Here is an 18,086-nt window from a genome sequence, read left to right on the forward strand (position 1 = left end):
TGTATATCACAAACCTTATGTTGATGTTATTTTTATGTTTTTGTCTATTGCAGAGCACAGAGACAAGTCCTGCCAGCAGCCTCCAGTCTCTACCCATTAGTCCCTGCAGTGAAAAGTCCCTTCCATTTAAGGTAATCTAAAGCAGACCATCTTATGTTGCTGTATGCATATGAACAATACTGAATTTACTAAATACAAATTTTTGCCTCGAATTGGTTGCCCCAGACTAATTTAAGATCTGGGCCAAATTTGTATGCCAAATTGCTTGTTGTCGGATTAATTGCCTGGTCAGCTGTTTTAATGGTACTGGAGTGGTATTGTACATGTTGTGGCTAAAACGGTAGCCTGGAGACTGCAGTATTATACAACTAAAGAAAGAAGAAAGAACTTTGCTGCAGAACAAAAACCATATTGTTTACATCTTCCATTCGCGACTCCATATTTGTCTTTTTCTTCTTAGTAGACAAGGACAAAGCACAAGGAACGCAGCCTTTCTCTCTCTTTTTCAACACTGTTGAGGACGCTGTTTTCTTTGAATAATCTTACAATTGGAATTGCCAATGAACAAAACTAAGCACAGGTTCTGTGCTTGGGTTCAGTGTGAGCAGCCATGTTGTGGTCGGTCGATTGATCTGTACAGTGTGAGCATAAAAGTTGCGGGTTCTGCAGAAGTGCTGATTACAACGCGTAGTGTGAGTCAAAAGATTAATGAAAACCTGCATTTGAAATGTTACAGCAAAATACAGTTCATGCAATCATTTTATACATTTTTGTGGAGCTTTGTTGTTGTGTTTTAGGATAGCTACAAATTAAACTATACACTGTGCAACATTTACTCACACAACCCTCAACTACATGGAGCCAGCTCGTTCAATTAAAAGAACACAGCAGTCTGCCTGTGATCAGAAATATAAAACTGAATCCTCCTTTGATCCATGTGTCTCCTTCAGTTTTACCCTTATCAGAACAATTAACAGCCTTTTTTCCACACTAGCTTCTAATGAATCGTGAAGAGATCAAATAGAAAGAAAGAGGAGCAAGGCAGGGAGGGAGAGCGAGAGATAAACATGAAGAAGAGAGTTGCGAAAAGAGAAGGAGCGATAAATTGAATGAGAGAGGGGCAAAGTGCTTTGCTTGCCTTGACAGGCCCTAGACCCCCTCTGTCAACCTAGTCCATCAGAGCTGTGCGATCTAGATGAGATTTATTAATCGCTGCAGGGAGTGTGTGTGCGAGTGCTCAAGTGTGTGCTTGCGTGTGTGCGCGCAAGGTTTAGGTTTACCAAGGAAAGGCTTTTGTCAAGCTTTTCTCTGGGATTTAGTTGGGTGGCAGCAGAGTTCTTGTTAGACCGTGAGAGGAGAGAGGAGCAGAAGAGACAAGACTTCTCAACTTTGTGGTTCTTTTTTAAATCCCCCCCTTCCTTCACATACATGGAGGTACAGAATAGTAAAAGCCCCTTACAATGTATTCCAGTAAATCACAACCACAAACTCTGACACAGTGCCAACAAATATTGAGCATGGCTGTTTATTGAGAGTACTAGTGTATGTGTGTGAGTGTGTGCATTCACTTATATCTGAGTAACACTGCGTGTTTTTACATAGGGCTACATACAGCATTTTGTGTTGGTACAATTGGTCACTTGTCTTAGTTTGTTTAAATTATTTTGTGTTTGTGTGAGTGAGAGTGGATGTTTGTTTGTGTGAATGCATGCCATCTTTATTGACCTAAATTGGAGTATCAGTGGCAGCTGGATGATAAGAAAAAATCTATGGTGGGACAAGCATGAAGACAGCAGCTCTGGCTCAAACTCCCTCATGAAGGAATGTACGGATGGACAGACAGGGAAGGTGGGCAACTAGATCAGGAGAGGTTAGAAGAAAATTAGGGCAAGTGTCTAAATAAACTGTCCAAAAAGAAATAATAACAAAAAAAATAAATAATTCAAAAAACAAAACAAAAATATGCAATTATCCAGTTATACAGATGGATCTAAAGGTTGAAAATTCTCTGTCTGTGGATAAGGCTTACAGTATTGCCAAACATGTACAGATCCATCACAACTCTATAGTAGGTTTTGAAGTTTGGCAATCTTTGTGTTAAAGGTATTGCAGTGATACAAACTGGTTAGAAATGAGCATGGAGGTTAATTCTTTACTTTGGGAACGTATATAGTGTCTGTGATAAAGATATTCTAAGAACAAGGTTGACTTACTTAGCTATAACCGGAGCTTACGGCCGTATTTAGTATGGATGTAATGTTTCAACATATTACAAGATATTTAGGGAAACTTGGTTGGGTGGAAGAATTTTTTTTAAAGGCTTTTCATTTCATTGTTAAAGATTAAGGAAGCTATACACCAGATATTTTTTTTGGAAAACCTTTATTGAAGAACAAGCACTAGCTGGCATTCAAGTGTTAAGAAAAACTGGCCAAAATTCTTGTCATAGTATTCTTTTTTTCTGATTAGCGATGGAGCATTCATCTTAAATATCATGAACCTCTCCTCACCTAACTGGGACGGGACTGTAGCTTTTCAAAAGGGAGTGGCAGCGGCATAGAGATTGATATAAAGAGCACGAGGAAACAGCAAGAGCTTTAGGAATTGAGGTTAGGCAGGAGATCGAAAATGGTAGAGGAAGTGTGAGTGCATATATATATAAAAGAAGGTGGGAGGCAAAGGCTAACCCTTTGACAGAGCTGGAGGCATGGAAAAGAAACAACATAAAGATGGAGAGAGTATGAGGACAATATGAGAAAATAGTTGCAGTGCTGAGAACCGGATCCAAAAGGACCTGTGGTCGGAGAAATGTTTTTTTTTAACCTGCTCTTTAATGTTTTAATTTGTTTTTTTAATCATTTTCTAACTGCTCTTTAATGTTTTATGTAAAGCACTTTGAATTGCCCTGTTGCTGAAATGTGCTATACAAATAAAGCTGCCTTGCCTTGCCTTGCTGAGAATAGGACATTGTTCTACTTGACTATAAAATAGATTGAGAAGCGAGGGGATGAGGAAGAAAGGCTTTAGGGGAAAATGTGGAAGCTGTAGTTGAAGTGTATACAAAGGAAATGCATTCCGTTAGAAGACATTAAGTTAGATAACTCGGTAAAAGAGGATAAAATGAATACGGGAGCGCAAGAGATAGAGGGGAGAGAGGAAAAACAAGGGAAGGGTTTGAGGAGGAGGGTGGTAGAGAAAGAGGGGTGGGAAGGAAGGAAGAAAAAGAGGGTTTGAGGGAGGGGCGAGAAGAGGAGTATGTGTCCTGACACTCCAGAAAACGACTCTGTGGGTGTAAAAATAATCTACGGTAGCCACCTGAGAGGCTGCAGTGTCACAGTGCGCCCCAGTTTAATTTAGACCCAATGCATATGACATGAGCTTTACCAGATTTTGTCCCAGTTAAAGTGTTTTACTGTATTTTAGAAGACTGGAGTAAAAATCTCACACTAGAGCGGTTGCCAGAGGTATTTTCAGAGCACCAGTGTGTCTAGGACAGCGTTTTGTACATAATTCATTGACATTTGTGTACATTCACCTTTGTTTCAGCAGACATTAGGAACTTCTTTTTATAGTCAAGCATGTATCATTGTGTCACATGCTGCATACTTAGAAATGAATAATGTATGCTTATAATTACAGCAAATTCATGATTATAGACCATTCTTCACACCAAGGCCACAGTATGAGAGGGTTAAAAAGATACATGTGTGCAGGAAAACATATAAAGATACAGGTTTAATGGGCACACACACACACACACACACACACACACACACACACACACACACACACACACACACACACACACACACTATACACAAAACAAACTCATGCAAACAGGCAATCATAAACACACACATCCTCACACTCAACAAAACTATATAAAATGTTTAGGAAAAGCTTTAGCACAAATAGACTGCCAGTATATTCTGTCAATCTCTTATTTGGCTCTCTCATTCCAGGTAACCTCTTCCCCAAACACTGTTTCTGTCTGTTGTCTGAGCCTCACACTAACAGCTAGGATTGTCAGTTTCTCACACACACTGTCACAAACTGAAGTGTGTTAATGTGTGAAAGAGAGGGAGAGGTGATCAAAAGAGTTCTTTGCATTTGCTGTCCTCCTGAATTTCAGATTTTCTGCTAGACGTCTGTTCCTCCATATCAGTGTTTCCGTGATATGAGTTCTTGATATAAAATCTTAACATTTAATAGTGACATTTGAATAGGGCTTTTACATCTCACATTATTTATTATGCCGATATCTTAAAAAGTCAGTTCACATATATTCATATGATGTGGGATTGTACAGCGGTCAATACATTCTGGCGCTCAGTGTCATCAACGGGGGGTAGGGGGTTGAATAGGGGGTATGGGGTATGTGTGGGGGGTCGGGGTATGGTAGCTTACTGCGTCTAGTATGCTATCTAGTCTTGTGTATGCCATCCTCCTCATGTGTAAATGTATTTATTTTATTTTGGATATTGTATGTTAGCATCTTTTATATATTAGCATTCTCTTGTTGTTTTGTTTGTTTTAAATAGAAATTAAAATTGGATCACAAAAACAAATAGACTAATGGTACTTAACGACAAGTTTCAAGTTAACTACCCTACCCTGGGCTATTTCAACATATATTGGATATTTTAACTGCTGTCTTTCTAAAGTAGCAATCCATTACACCCTCTGATAAAAGAGAAAACAGAGTTATGGAGTGAGCAATGACTACAGAAAGAGATTTAAGAGACTGCAGCAATAGATTTGAATAATACATACATAATCTTTTGCTGCCACAACACTTAACTTTGAATATTTGCAGCAAAAGGTCCTTACAGCAATTAAAATGATTCAAGAAGGCAAGTGTTTTTTTGCTGGTTTGAGTGGAGTTGAGCAGATTTAAAGGCTGCCTTTCAGTTTTAAAAGAGGCTTAATTCACTCAGATCACATAGACAATAGTCCTAGTCAAAATACTCAAAATTATATCTGAAGTCTGACTACTTGTTAGATCTAAGCCACATTTATAGCTTGTCTTTGTGCAACTATATATATTTGTTTTACTATCGATGTGTCTGTGGGTTCCTGTCTTAGCAACATGAAATACAGTAGAAGTACAGTATTTCACAGCATTTAATCAGCCTAATTTGTATAACCTCTTATGCTATATATGTAAAACGTCTCAGCGATAAATCCAGCTCAGTGGCTTTTGCTATATTTTTAGGACATCTAGGCAGGTGACATCCCTCATCTATTTCGAACAGCATACATATAACAGAACTGGTTTGACAGGTTGCCCAACTGTTTCTGTGCGAGGTGTCAGCTTTACTGCCTTTTAAGGTGCTTGGGACAGATATGGCGTTTTTCCATTACATGGTACCTGCTCGACTCGCCTCGACTCGACACACTGTGCGTCCGTTTTCCATTGCAGATTTTAGTACCGCCTCAGCGTGGCTGGTCGTCTTATATGCCGGCTCGACACACACACCAGCGCACGAGTATAAACATCATAAGCATATTGTGTACAATATGTGTCCAGATGCACAGAATCTTTTATTTTTCAAAGCTACTGAATCAGAGCATACTTGGGAGATAATGGTGACCCGGTCTTTAGAGTCAACTGACAGCTGAGTAAATGTATAAAGGCAGGTGACAAAGGTCAAAGAATTTGAATTGTACATTATGCTACTCTACAGTATCTGTATGTGCAAATGACACATTATTCATCACCTCCTCTCTTTTTCACACCTAAACTGCTTCTCTTGCCCTCTTCTGTCAGCTTGCATACATACTATGTTATTAAAGTCAGAATTATAGTCAGTCAGGCCCACAGACAGCAAGCAGACAGAAAAAGACATGGATACTTAATGTCTGGGTCTGTGTGCGCAGGTATGTGCATGTTTTTATTTTATTTTAATCTAGTCATGATTTAGGTAGAGTTAGGCACTTTACTGTAGGTTGTCCAAGCAGCCATATGAGACACCATATAACCACACCAAGGACTGACCTGTTAAATTTAGACTTGTGTCAGTTTTATCCAGTGTTCATTTGACTTGAGTGGCCTACATTGTGGCATTTTCTGTATTCAGTTTTTGTTATCCAGCTCCATACAATATATTAAGTACACCACTTTATACTTAATGTATAGAATGTATATTGTGATACTTAATGTATACTTAATTAGGAGCACTTTTTTGGCAGTAAGTGTACAAAGAATTTAACAGTTTTAGCATTTTGTACCAAAAGGAAATGTGCTAATGGACATAAATCAGACAAAGTGTTGAAAGTTTGTGTTTGATCATTTTTAGACCCAATTTTCAGAAGAAAACATAAGCCGATAGAATTCACAGGTAGTAAAATGCCAAGGAGTCATTACTTTTCTTTTTCTTTTGTGTTGTAAGTGCATTTTCCAATTTACTGTCGTTTAATTTGTAATGTTTCACTTGTGACCATAGTCTATACTCAACACATGGTCAGAACTCCTATATAAAGAACTGTAGCAGTTTGGACACAAGGAACAATTGCATATATGAAGACATATGTCTGTATGTATGAAGATGGCCTCAGAAATAGTTGTCTTGGTGTTCATTCTATTTAGTCATGTCAGAAACTTCTGTTCAATCCAGGTCTTACAAAAGCTCTCATATCTAACCTGCTGTGGCTTCTTATGATATATTTAGATTTCAATGTATGATTCTTGTGATCACATATGGAGCTCTGCATGGTCAAACCTCTGCCTACAGTACATGTGTGATTTACTTGGTCTCTGTACCAGTAGTTGAATGGGTTTGCTTTTAGACTTTCTAACCACGAATGCTTGGCTGTTAGACAGGCTACATTAAAACTAAAGGTGATTGAGCAATTGAAACAGCTGCCCACAACACTGGAACTGCCTCCCTTTGGGCTTAAGATCCGGGGATACTGCTGAGACCTTTAAATAGCAGCTTAAAGCTCATTGTCAGATTGGCCACATTGTTTTGTTTTTTGTTTTGTGTCTATACTTTAACAAAAGGTTTACATAATTATTGCATCTGAAACACCTCCACCTCCTTGTCATCCTGTTGGAAATTGAAGTGGTAGAATGTTATGACCAAATAGGGTATGCTGTTAGCCTAAGATGTAGTGACACTACAGGAATGTATGGTCGAGATGAATATACCATTTTACATCCCTTCCAGCCCCTTCAAGTCACAAGCTCTTGTTTTAAATTGGTATGAAGAGAATAAGGAGAATGCATTTGGTCAGGCTGCTATTTCTCCCACCCCTTTCCCCAATTTTGTGAAATAGGCAACTTCTTAAACAAATTGAAAGGGGTGTTAAAATAATAGGTAAAAAAAAAAAAAAAAAAAACTCTGGTTTTCCCAAATGTGTGTTTGTCAAAAAAAGTTAACAAATTGAATAATTTCTGCTAACAAGGAGAACTTAATTATCTTCATACCCTCTTCAACTTGCTGCTTGCTGATTGCAAGGATAGAGTGGCCTCAACCGCGATACAAATATACATAAAGTGGATGCACTCCAATGATTTTGATCACATTTATCCCCACCGAGGCCTTTCCAATCACATTAGAAATAAATTCGCATGCCCCACTTTTCTTCCACAGCCTTTTCCATTCAATTCAGCCTTGAAATTGGTTGGAATTCCATCTGATAGGTGACTAAATGCACATTGTGGTGCTTCTTTCAGCAACCACAATAGAGTTTCTCATTGTAGGTTTGTTAATGTCTTTCTCTTTTTGAATGATTTTTGTAGGGTAGTACATGGTATGGTTGCTCAGCAATGAGTATTTAATGGCAACAAAGTTAGGCCAGGACACGTTTTTTAATTGTAGGTCACCACATTGAGGTCATATGAGCATGTCCAGTCCTTTGGTATTTAAATCTGCGTGGCCAAGTTGAGGTACATTATCCCTCTCTTTTTCTTATCGTTCTGTATTCCTCTCACAGCTTATACCCATCTTCTTCTCTTTATTTCTGTTTATACTCTTAAGGTCTTGTCTGACCCCTAAACAAACCACGCAAGTCAAAAAGGTCTATATGGATTTAGTCATAAGCCTGTTCTGAACACTGAGAGACACAATTACTGATATACATGCAATGTCATGAACACATACACACTGTGGCGTTGTAGCCAGACAGCTCATTTAGAACAGCCTTCAGTCCTATTCGGGTGAGATTAATTTTAGAGGCTGACTAATGCAGTAATTGTCACAGCATGTTGTGATTTTTCAGTCCCATCCAAATCTCATGTTAGTAATTTTGTTGATGTCTGTGTATTCTGGCATAAGGAAACAATATATCCTTATTATCTATAAGTACCGGTATCTCTCTTGTAAAGCCAGGTAAATAAAATCTATTTTGATTCCATACCGCATGTTTTTTTTTTTTTGTTAATTGTTTTTTTATTTCATAGTGGGAAAGGTTTTGTTTTATAGGTTTTTATCACCATGGAAGCACTTAGTGAAGCTTTTAGCTTTGTCTTCCTTGACCATTATCTTGTGTCTATGTAAAGCCCCCACACAACCGACCTCAACATCAATTAGCCCTGTAAAATAAGGAAGCCAGAAAACAAAACCCATCAAAAAATGTTGACACACACACACACACACACACACACACACACACACACACACACACACACACACACACACACACACACACACTCAACAAGTGTCTTTGTCATGCAACCCATATAACAAATTTGTATGCTTCCTAAATTATTATTATTTTTTGCTTCTAGTCATGTAGTCGTCATAACAGTCATGATATAGCACATACATGTACACGTTACATTTTTACATTTCTGAATATTGATGTGGCTAGCTGTCTGTGTTTGCAGGTTATTTAAAGGACGGCGTTGTAGCTATATGGTTCCCTGTGGTCTCCCTCTGACTCTCTGTCTGTCCTTTAGCTAGATGGCTCCCCACGGTCTCAGAGCATCATGCTCAGCCTCAGGCCCTCTCTGTCCTCTCCTTCTCTCTATCCCCTTTCCTCCTGTTATCCCCTCATTTCCCTCCTATTTTCTTGCCCCTCTTTTTGTCTCCTGCTTTTGTCCTTGAAGAGGTAACAACCGTCTGTCTGTCTGTCTGTCGGTCTGTCATTTTGTTCTCTCCATCTTATCACTTCTTTTATCTGGCTCTCTTATTCTTTTCCTCTTATTCCTCTCTTTTCTTCTCCCCTTTTTACTTGTCACTCACTGTTCACAGCTTAGCTACCTGTCAGTTTTAGAATTAAGTTGAGTATTTTAATCAAAACTGCTAGGTTTGGAGCCTAGCTACATTTCTGATTATCAACCTCCCCATGAGTCACTGTGTAGCCTGAGATCTTCTGGCAGCTCCCTCCTGGCTGTTGGACAGTCAGATAACAGTTGAAATAAGGTTGGCAGACTTTAATTTTTGCTGTTTCACTTCAGTAACTTTGAAACAGAAGGCATGTCAAATAATTTTACTTAAAGTGCTCATATTATGTTTCCTTTATTGTGTTATATATCTTTATTGTGCATGTTATAGGTTTACAAAGTGAAAAAGCCACCCCAAACAGACTTACCATCTCCAACAGAAAACATGGTTCACAAACTGCTCCTAACAGCTCTATTGTAGTCCAGCCTTTACTTCCGTGACAGACGTGCATCACTTTGTAACACGTTATAATGCTCGCCTAGCTGCTAGCGTGGCATGCCCTCCTTACCTAGCTACTATGCATGTGTGACTCAAAAGATGGAATAGAAGTGAGATGTCTCACTCTGTAGCTAAAACAGAGAGCTCAACACACACGGTGAAAAGGGGAGCTGCAGCAATGTGCAGTACAACAAAAATATGGTGTATTTTGAAAATTAAACCATGTAAACCTATTCTGATACAACCTCTAAATACAATTATGAACCTGAAAATGAGCTTAATATGTGTACTTTAAGGATCTTAATTTGTGCATTGAATAAATAAGACAAACAACTTGAATAACAATCGCGGCACAATTATAGTCATAAACATGAATACATCATAAACATCAAACACATTTTAATGTGACGTAATGACATATTTTTTTGAATCATTTATAATCATCTCCTTTTTTGTTTGCTGTGAAGCACTTGTTGTTTTGAAAGATACCATGAGAATAAAGTTATTTTTATTAGTATTATTATTCTCCTCCCTCTCCTGTCTTCTGTCTCTTTTGTTGCTCTCCATCTCCCCACAGTAATGTCCGCCGACAACACAAGGTCATATTAAAGTGCTGTGTGCTCTGAAGGGCCGCCATAGGACACACCAAGTTTATCACAGACACGTAGAGAGAAGAGGACATCACGATGCCTGCTGCATGCATGACAACTTTATTACACATAGACACACACACTAGCAAGACCAGCAACAAACACACTCATAAATGCACATAAAACACTTGCAAACACACGTTAACTTTTATGGAGACAGCCAGAGAATCTCTCTCTCACACACACACACACACACACACACACACACACACACACACACACACACACACACACACACACACACACACGCACACACCTTTTGTATGTTGTCATCCTCTTAGGCTCTCTGTATTGCTTTTGCGGGAATATGGTCCCTTAGATAAATCACTGCTGCCTGCAGTGTCCTAAGTAATGTCTAACATGGTGTCTTGTTACTTGTGTTTAGGATCCTGGCAGAGAGGAGGCCTTGTTGCAACAACTGAGAGAGAAAGACGAACAGATTCTCAGACTCCACAGTGAACTGGTAAGATTCACTAACCAGCAAATATACATCTAATTATAAATCGAGGAACCCCTGTATGTATGTGTGTCCGTTGTCTTTCAAACATCTCAACAACCATTCTGCTTCACATATGGATTCCTGGGTACTAGGGGTGTGACGAGACACTCTGCTCACGAGACGAGACGATACACGAGATTGGGTTCACAAGAACGAGACGAGATTTTAACACGGTTTTAAGTGTCACTGAAGAAAACTTCAGTGACGAAATATTTATTCAATCGAAAGTAACTAAATGAAAATCAAGCACTGTGAAAGGTTTTTTCACAAACTCAAATGGCGTCGCTCCTGTATAACAGACCTCTTCAGACTTAATAACTGTGGCGTTTCCACCAGGAATCCAAAATGCTGTCACACAAACGGTTTAAAAGTGGCAGGTAGGGTTGGGTACCGTTCACATTTTTACCGCTACAGAGAAGCTCGCGCTTACTTCAGGTACCGGAATTTGGCACATCTTTGCTTTAATGTGAATCGGTCCTCGGTACCGACGTAATTCTGCACCCCCCCCCCATTCTGCATTTGACATAAAAAAAGGTATTAAATACTATTTGACAGCCAGAAGAGTGTTCTGATGATGATCATTCAGTGATATGTATACAGGATGTGCAGTATAATGGGAAATATAAAAAAAATCCTTTAGCCCAAGGCTTTAAACTAATAAGAGAAGCAACTCATAGTCTCAGTCATTGAGAAATGGAAGGTTTGCTCATCTAATTTTCTCCATATCACAGTTTCTTTCTCTTGGTCTCTGTCATTTTAAACTTTGAAATTAATAATTAAAACAGCTTGAATGTTTGAATTATTTGTTTTATGGGTATTCATTAAAGACTAATTGCGTTTGAAGCCCAATTTTCCATTCCCTATTAAGTAAAAAGTAACTATTTTAGAAAGGTTTAAAAAAAACATTCCAAAGAACTAGAAAGTTTGACTTTTGTTTAAGAATTTGCCAAACAGCTGTGTCAGTTTTTCTTTCTTTTATGATGTTCTGCTGTAAGGGCAGCAGAGGGCGGAGTGAGCGGAAAGACTGTCCACAGTATGTGTACAGTACTTGTTAATGTAAACTGAATTGTTATTGGGACTCCAGTCCAGCCAAGAGAGAAATATAATGTTTTCACAAATGTGCCCCTGAAGACAAGGATTGGAAGTGTGGAGTAATTTCCATGTTCGATATTTTGAACAACCAAATTATACTCATGAAATATGGTGATTTAAATGCTAATTTATTGTGTTGTCTGTGTTTTTTTCCCTCTGACTTGAGTCTCATTTGGCATCTGTTTGTTTGATGACTTTCTGGCTCTCGCATCTAATTTTTCTCCCTCAGGAGAACCAATTCTCCTCTCTCCTCTTTCTTTGTGGGCTATATTCAGCACTGTGTGCACGTAATGTGAAGTTAATACAAACAATTTGCACGTTTTAGACCTCAGACTTACTTACTTGAGTTAAATGGCCTCTCAGACAGCTACATGCACAGGTACAGTTTCCCCAGAACACAGCCTGTCTGGAGTTACCCACTATTCAGACCTTACACCTTTCTCTTACAATACCCACTCCAGAAAGGAGCTGTATTAAGTCTATTGACACTGTTCAACAGTTCATGTAACTATCATTTCTTCCTCTGAAATTCATGTGTACAGGCAATGTAACATACTCAAACACTAAAACACCTTTTTATTTGCAGTCAATAATTCCGTCTAACTAGTTTTATTTTTAATAAATACATGCAGCAGCCTTTAATTATCTGTAATGCATTTCACATTTAATTATAATTCCGTTTAACTAGGAAATTAAAGTCAATGAATAAAACACTTAAGAAATGAACTACTCTAAATTGGCCAATTAGAAGTTTTAGAAGAAATGTGATCTTTTTTAAAGATGATAGTATTTCATCGTGGCAGCCCTCAGGTTGATTGATTTGTCTGGAGGCTGCAAGATCTTATATTTATAGGTGTGATAAAGATTTAAGGTTATCAAATGATTCTAGTAGCGTGATCAAGAGGCGAAGTCCCTCCCCTTCCAGTGGACCAGCATGGGACCTTATTTCGGAAAAATATGTATGGTAGTGCATGAGGAGAAACATCCCGTTTGAAGTGAGCCATGAATTACACATATGATGTTCGTCAATTTAAAAGATAATTTTGCAAGTCAAAAAAGTTTTAATTTGTCGTAAAACTGTATATAAGTATAAGAATGTGTAAGTGACTTGCCAAGTCTGCTGAAGCTACGGTGCCTGTGTGTTTTCTACCGGGATGTAACATTACTCACGCAATGCTCGTTTTTTCGCTTCCCGGCTGATAAAAAGACGCCAGATAAAACACATCAGGTAACTTAACCTTACATGTGGAACATTGCTAAGCCAGCTTGCTATTGAGCAAGCCGAGCATCAAGCAAGGTGAAGTATATTGTGCAAGACATGATATGTAGTTCACTGAGCCGTTACACACAAAACTAAGTGGTACTACGACAAACCTACAACAACTTTCTGTGACTTTCTTCAGTTTCTTCAGTTTTAAATTGACAAACGTGTAATTTATGGCTCAATTCAAACGGTATCAAACAATTATTTGTCTCTCCCTATTAACTACCGTACATATTTTTTTTTGAAATAAGGTCCCATGGCGTCAACTGGAAGGGGCGGGACTTCCCCACTCTGTTAACCAGAATATATTTCACCTGGGTTAGGAACTTTGATATGCTTTTGGGCTGGTGCACCAAATGACAGCAGCATTGTATTGATATTTCTTATCGGTCTGATCAAGAGTTTCCCCTACACTACACTTTGTATTTTCTCTCTCTTTTTCCCATATGGTTACATGGTGAAGCCACCAAATGTTTCCTTTTTTTCCCCCACATCACATCCATCAATCTTTTGCTTGTGCATGCACAAACACACACAGATGCTGATCAACCTTGAATGTGAGTGTATTCATCTGTTTGGCACTTCTTTTCTGAAACCTCCTGCCACCAGCTGGATTTCATTTCAAGACATGAACTGCTGTGTTTTTACGAGCAAAAGTGTGCATATATTTGTGTGTATATTGATAAATTGTCTAATACGAGCCTGTATCCTTACTGCAGCCACAGCATAACCATATTTTTTAACTGCACCATATGTCCTTGGAACAAATGTCATTCTGTCATTGCTTCAAATTAATGAAGTTTTGCATATGTCCTTATGAACATTTGTGAGGGTGTATTTGTGACTGTGTGAGAAGCCAAATGGGAAACTTTGCCTGCTGCAGCTAAGTTAAAGTGCAGCACTTTGAAGGAAAGGGCAGCTCATAGCTAACGCTCTCCTCGCTCAGCCTCCATCTGTACATCTGCAAGTGAAAACCTATTAATTATCTCCTAGAAGGACCTTCTATCTGGCTGGCCATCACTAGCTTGTCACTTGTCATGAGTTTTCTCCTCTCTGCTGGTGCATTTTGTTGAAGGACTCCAACTGCAACATTTAGCTGCAGAAAACCTCCTTTGCTTTTTATGTAGGCATGGGCATGACTAATGAAAACAGATTTGTTTAACTTAATCTGTCAACTTGCTTCTGCTGGATTTGAACAGGACAGGTATTGGGTTTAGCGTTATATCATAAATGTACTTTCTTTCATTCTCCTTACCATTTACCCATCCTTACACCCTGTCCTAATGTGGGAGATTAATTTTAATCAAGGTTAATGAATTTCTTAATATTTCATAACCGTTGCAACTTTCAACTCGTTCTGTTCCCCCGGCCAATGAGCAGCTTGGGGTGAGCATGTCAAAATGATTAGTGACATCGTCATAAAATGCTCCCGGTGGAAAAAGTGCTTGGTTCTTCTCATTCAGAGGACTTGCTACCTGCCTTTTCAAGATAATCACATAGAGGTAACACAGGAGTCTAGAGGTTCCTGGTCAAGGGAGAAGTGCTGTATTTTGTAGGACAGGGCAAACACTTTTCTCTCTACACCTCCGTCTGTATATCTGCCAGAGGAAACCTATTAATTATCTCTGAGAAGGACCTTTCTAGCAGGCTGGCCATCACTAGCTGTCACTTTTTATGAATTCTTCTCTACTAGTGCACTTTAAGAAGGGTCCCTGCTCCAATATTTGGCTGTAGAAAAGTTCTCCTGCAATTCAGCCCAGTTTTATGACCTCTTGGATTTCTAGGAGAGGCAGACGAAATGGAGGAAAGGATTTGATTTTGTTGAGGTTCTTTAGAGTTGCAGATTTTTTTCTTTTCATAGCTAGTTATGCATGGAGGTCAACTATACTTAGTGTTGTGAGTGAAGGCAAGGCATTTGTCTGCTGGAGAGCATTTCGTTTTTCTGACTTATTTGTATTTGATGGTCTTTCTTTGTGAGATGGCTGATGGGTTTGTGTTTGTTTTGTATGCAGGAGAGTGCCAAAGCTGCCCTGAAGATGAAAGACTGCCAAATGACTGACCGCACAACACAGACAGAACACGCGGGGCCAGAGGTGAGATACACACAGACCACAAACATCCTCTCTCTCACCCTCGCTCTGTCAGACACAAACAGAAACAATGCACTCTGCACTGCATTTCCAGCCCTGGAAATGTGCTTTATGTAAGAACGCCTGAATCTATAAGATTACAAATTACTAAATGAAGCTCAGTTCCAACACAAATCTTCATTGCAAGCCCCTTCCTTCTCTATCCTCTTTCTTTGTTATCCTATCTGTGGGAATGTATTTTATGCTAAGCCACAGCCGCCATTCCCCGCCCTTTCTTCCTTCTTTTCTTTTTCATCTCTTTAAGAGCATCTTTTCACATAGAGCTAAAGCTCTAATCCATCTTTCTCATTTTAAAGATGTTGTACTGCAGTGACATTCATATTATAGTCCACTACATGCTCCTCCCCTCCTTCCTTCAATTCCCACAGTGCTAGGAGAGGTTGCTGTGCTGCTTCCTACCTAGGCCCTCAGTGACATGGCCTCTTTGGCTTCAGTAGGGGCTGACAGTATGGGAACGCAGTGGACTTAATGGATGATTGTCTAAAAATGGCTGCCTGTAACGGAATCAGGAGCAGAGTTTGAAGTCTGCTTCTTTGTTTCTAGTTTCCTTCTTTAAAAACACTTTTTTCATTTCCTCTGAAAGTTATTTTATACCTTTAATCCTGCTGCGTATGAAGTTGGCAAGAAACATTGTTAAAGGGGGAAAGCTGTGTCATTTTGTGAGCGAGTGGGTGCACAATACCCACACTAACATACACTTACCTAGACACACACACACACACACACACACACACACACACACACACACACACACACACACACACACACACACACACACACACACACACACACACACACACACACACACACACACACACACACACACACACACACACACACACACACACACACAGATAATGTTTGACTTTACTTATACAATGGCAAGTGGGAAATGGGAAATGAATGCACATCAATTTTGACTTTCATATACTGTATGTGCTGCAGAACACCAAGTAACATTTTCACTACCGTGAACTTTAGTTAATGGCTTCACTGAGCATTTACTTTATATTCTTTTACTTAGATGCAGAGACTTTAATTAGTTTTATAGGACTAAGATTCATCCACTGATAACTGCCCAAATGATCAGCAAATATGTTAGAGCCTGTTACAATCATGGCAAATCACATTGGCACCTTTTATTCCCTTCAAAAAAGTGCTCTTCCTACTATAACGTACTTCACAGTGGAGTAGAGAATCCTGAGGAGAGTCACCTACTGTACCTATAAAATCAACTAACAGTTCAATAAACAATTATGATTCTGCTCATCCACATTATGTTGTTCATTACAGCCCCAGGTCTATTGCTACTAAGGCCGGCTACACACTGGATGTGTGGCGTGAGCGTGTCAGCTGCGTGGCGTGTCCGTTTTCATTTCGGCTCCCATGTTAACCGGTTAGAGCTTGCACACAGCCTGTGTGACACGCACGCCTCACGTCATGATTTTTACTCCTTGATCTTGCAGCCTGTGTAGAATATCGAACTACAACAGAACAGTTTGATGTGTGGACATGGTTTGGTTATTTGCAACATCCTGGGGGTGGCAGAACAAGGTCTGATTAAGGTATTCACAGTGGATCTGTTGTGTGTATCTATGGTTTACCAAAGCGCGCCACTTAAATTAGAGAATGCATATTTGCAGACTGTACCTTCCACCATTAGATAAAGGGAGTTAATCAGCTGAATGAATAGGCCTTTACAGTTGTGAATAAAGGTTGCTGCTAAGAACCAGATGTTAATCTTCACACCACCTTGCTTGAATTATTATAATACAGAAACAAAACTATATTTTGGTTATTAATATGCATTAAATGTTTCTATTGTTAAAATAATGCAAAATAAAAGTGAAACAACAAACAAACAAGCATAACATGCTTATTATAATAGAGGTTTGTGTGACTTCTGTTTGGGTTGTGTGCCCCCCCCAACTAAAATCTTAAAAATAGCAAAGATCAATGTGCACTTTGCAGCAGCCTGCTATTCCAGCTGTGTGTAAGTTCTTTCTTAAGTTAGGGTGCAAAGTCCTAACTAAACAATATGTTCAAACTAGTTTGATACCAAAGCCGTGTGGATGTTTGGTTACACCAAAGAGACGCTAGGTTCTTCTTAGCTACTCTGGCGTAAAGTCCACACTAACCAAAATATTGTCGCAGAAAATGCAGAAATTTTCACTTCCTGTGGCCATTGAGTAAAAAATACCATTCTTGATGCAGTGTTTATTATCGTGTTGTCTTTCGTGCCCAGTTGTCTTTGAACACGAATAGGCTAATGGCTAAAAATAGCTAACGTTAATCATCGAACTATAACAAAAATAAAAGTACATAAACAGGACAAAGCATTACGATTAGGTGATAACTATATAACCTTAATCTACAGCTAGTGCAACTTGCAACAAACTACAACATGGGGTAATATAACGGTACCGTATTATTGTTAGGCAGATGACCTTGTAACATTATAAAATACATAATGATAGCCTACAGTGGCAAACTGTTATGAATTACTAGTGTTAATTAGTAAGTTATCTAACCCATATACACATATATGTATTTGCTTGCTAATGTGGCACAGATGTTATTTATATGTAATTGCCTACTTACTTATATGTGTTATTTTATATGTATGCACTTTATTTTTAATGATGAATGTTTACAGATGCGAAACAGCTGGAATAATTTGCTCCTTAAAACTCTTAAAATGTTAGTAACTCGTGAACTCCAACCTAAGTTAGAAATTAAGTTCAAACTAGGCTACATTTGAACTTACGCATAGCTGGTACAACCCAGTGCAGGTCCACACAAGCGGGCTGTAGATGAATCTTG

At 38.9% G+C, this 18,086-nt stretch overlaps 1 protein-coding gene across 6 annotated transcripts in view; it reads left to right on the plus strand.

Annotated features, from left to right (window-relative positions):
* ccser1 (coiled-coil serine-rich protein 1) overlaps positions 1 to 18,086 on the plus strand; it is a 137,206-nt gene that overhangs the window by 48,322 nt on the left and 70,798 nt on the right. For all 6 annotated transcript variants that reach the window (XM_078250902.1, XM_078250903.1, XM_078250905.1 and 3 more), the window contains exons 8-10: positions 54 to 131; positions 10,644 to 10,721; positions 15,126 to 15,206. In XM_078250902.1, coding sequence (XP_078107028.1) covers positions 54 to 131; positions 10,644 to 10,721; positions 15,126 to 15,206 — 237 coding nt within the window. The remainder of the gene's footprint in view (positions 1 to 53; positions 132 to 10,643; positions 10,722 to 15,125; positions 15,207 to 18,086) is intronic.

The sequence above is a fragment of the Sander vitreus genome, chromosome 5 (genome assembly GCF_031162955.1).
Source record: "Sander vitreus isolate 19-12246 chromosome 5, sanVit1, whole genome shotgun sequence".
Lineage (NCBI taxonomy): Eukaryota > Metazoa > Chordata > Actinopteri > Perciformes > Percidae > Sander > Sander vitreus.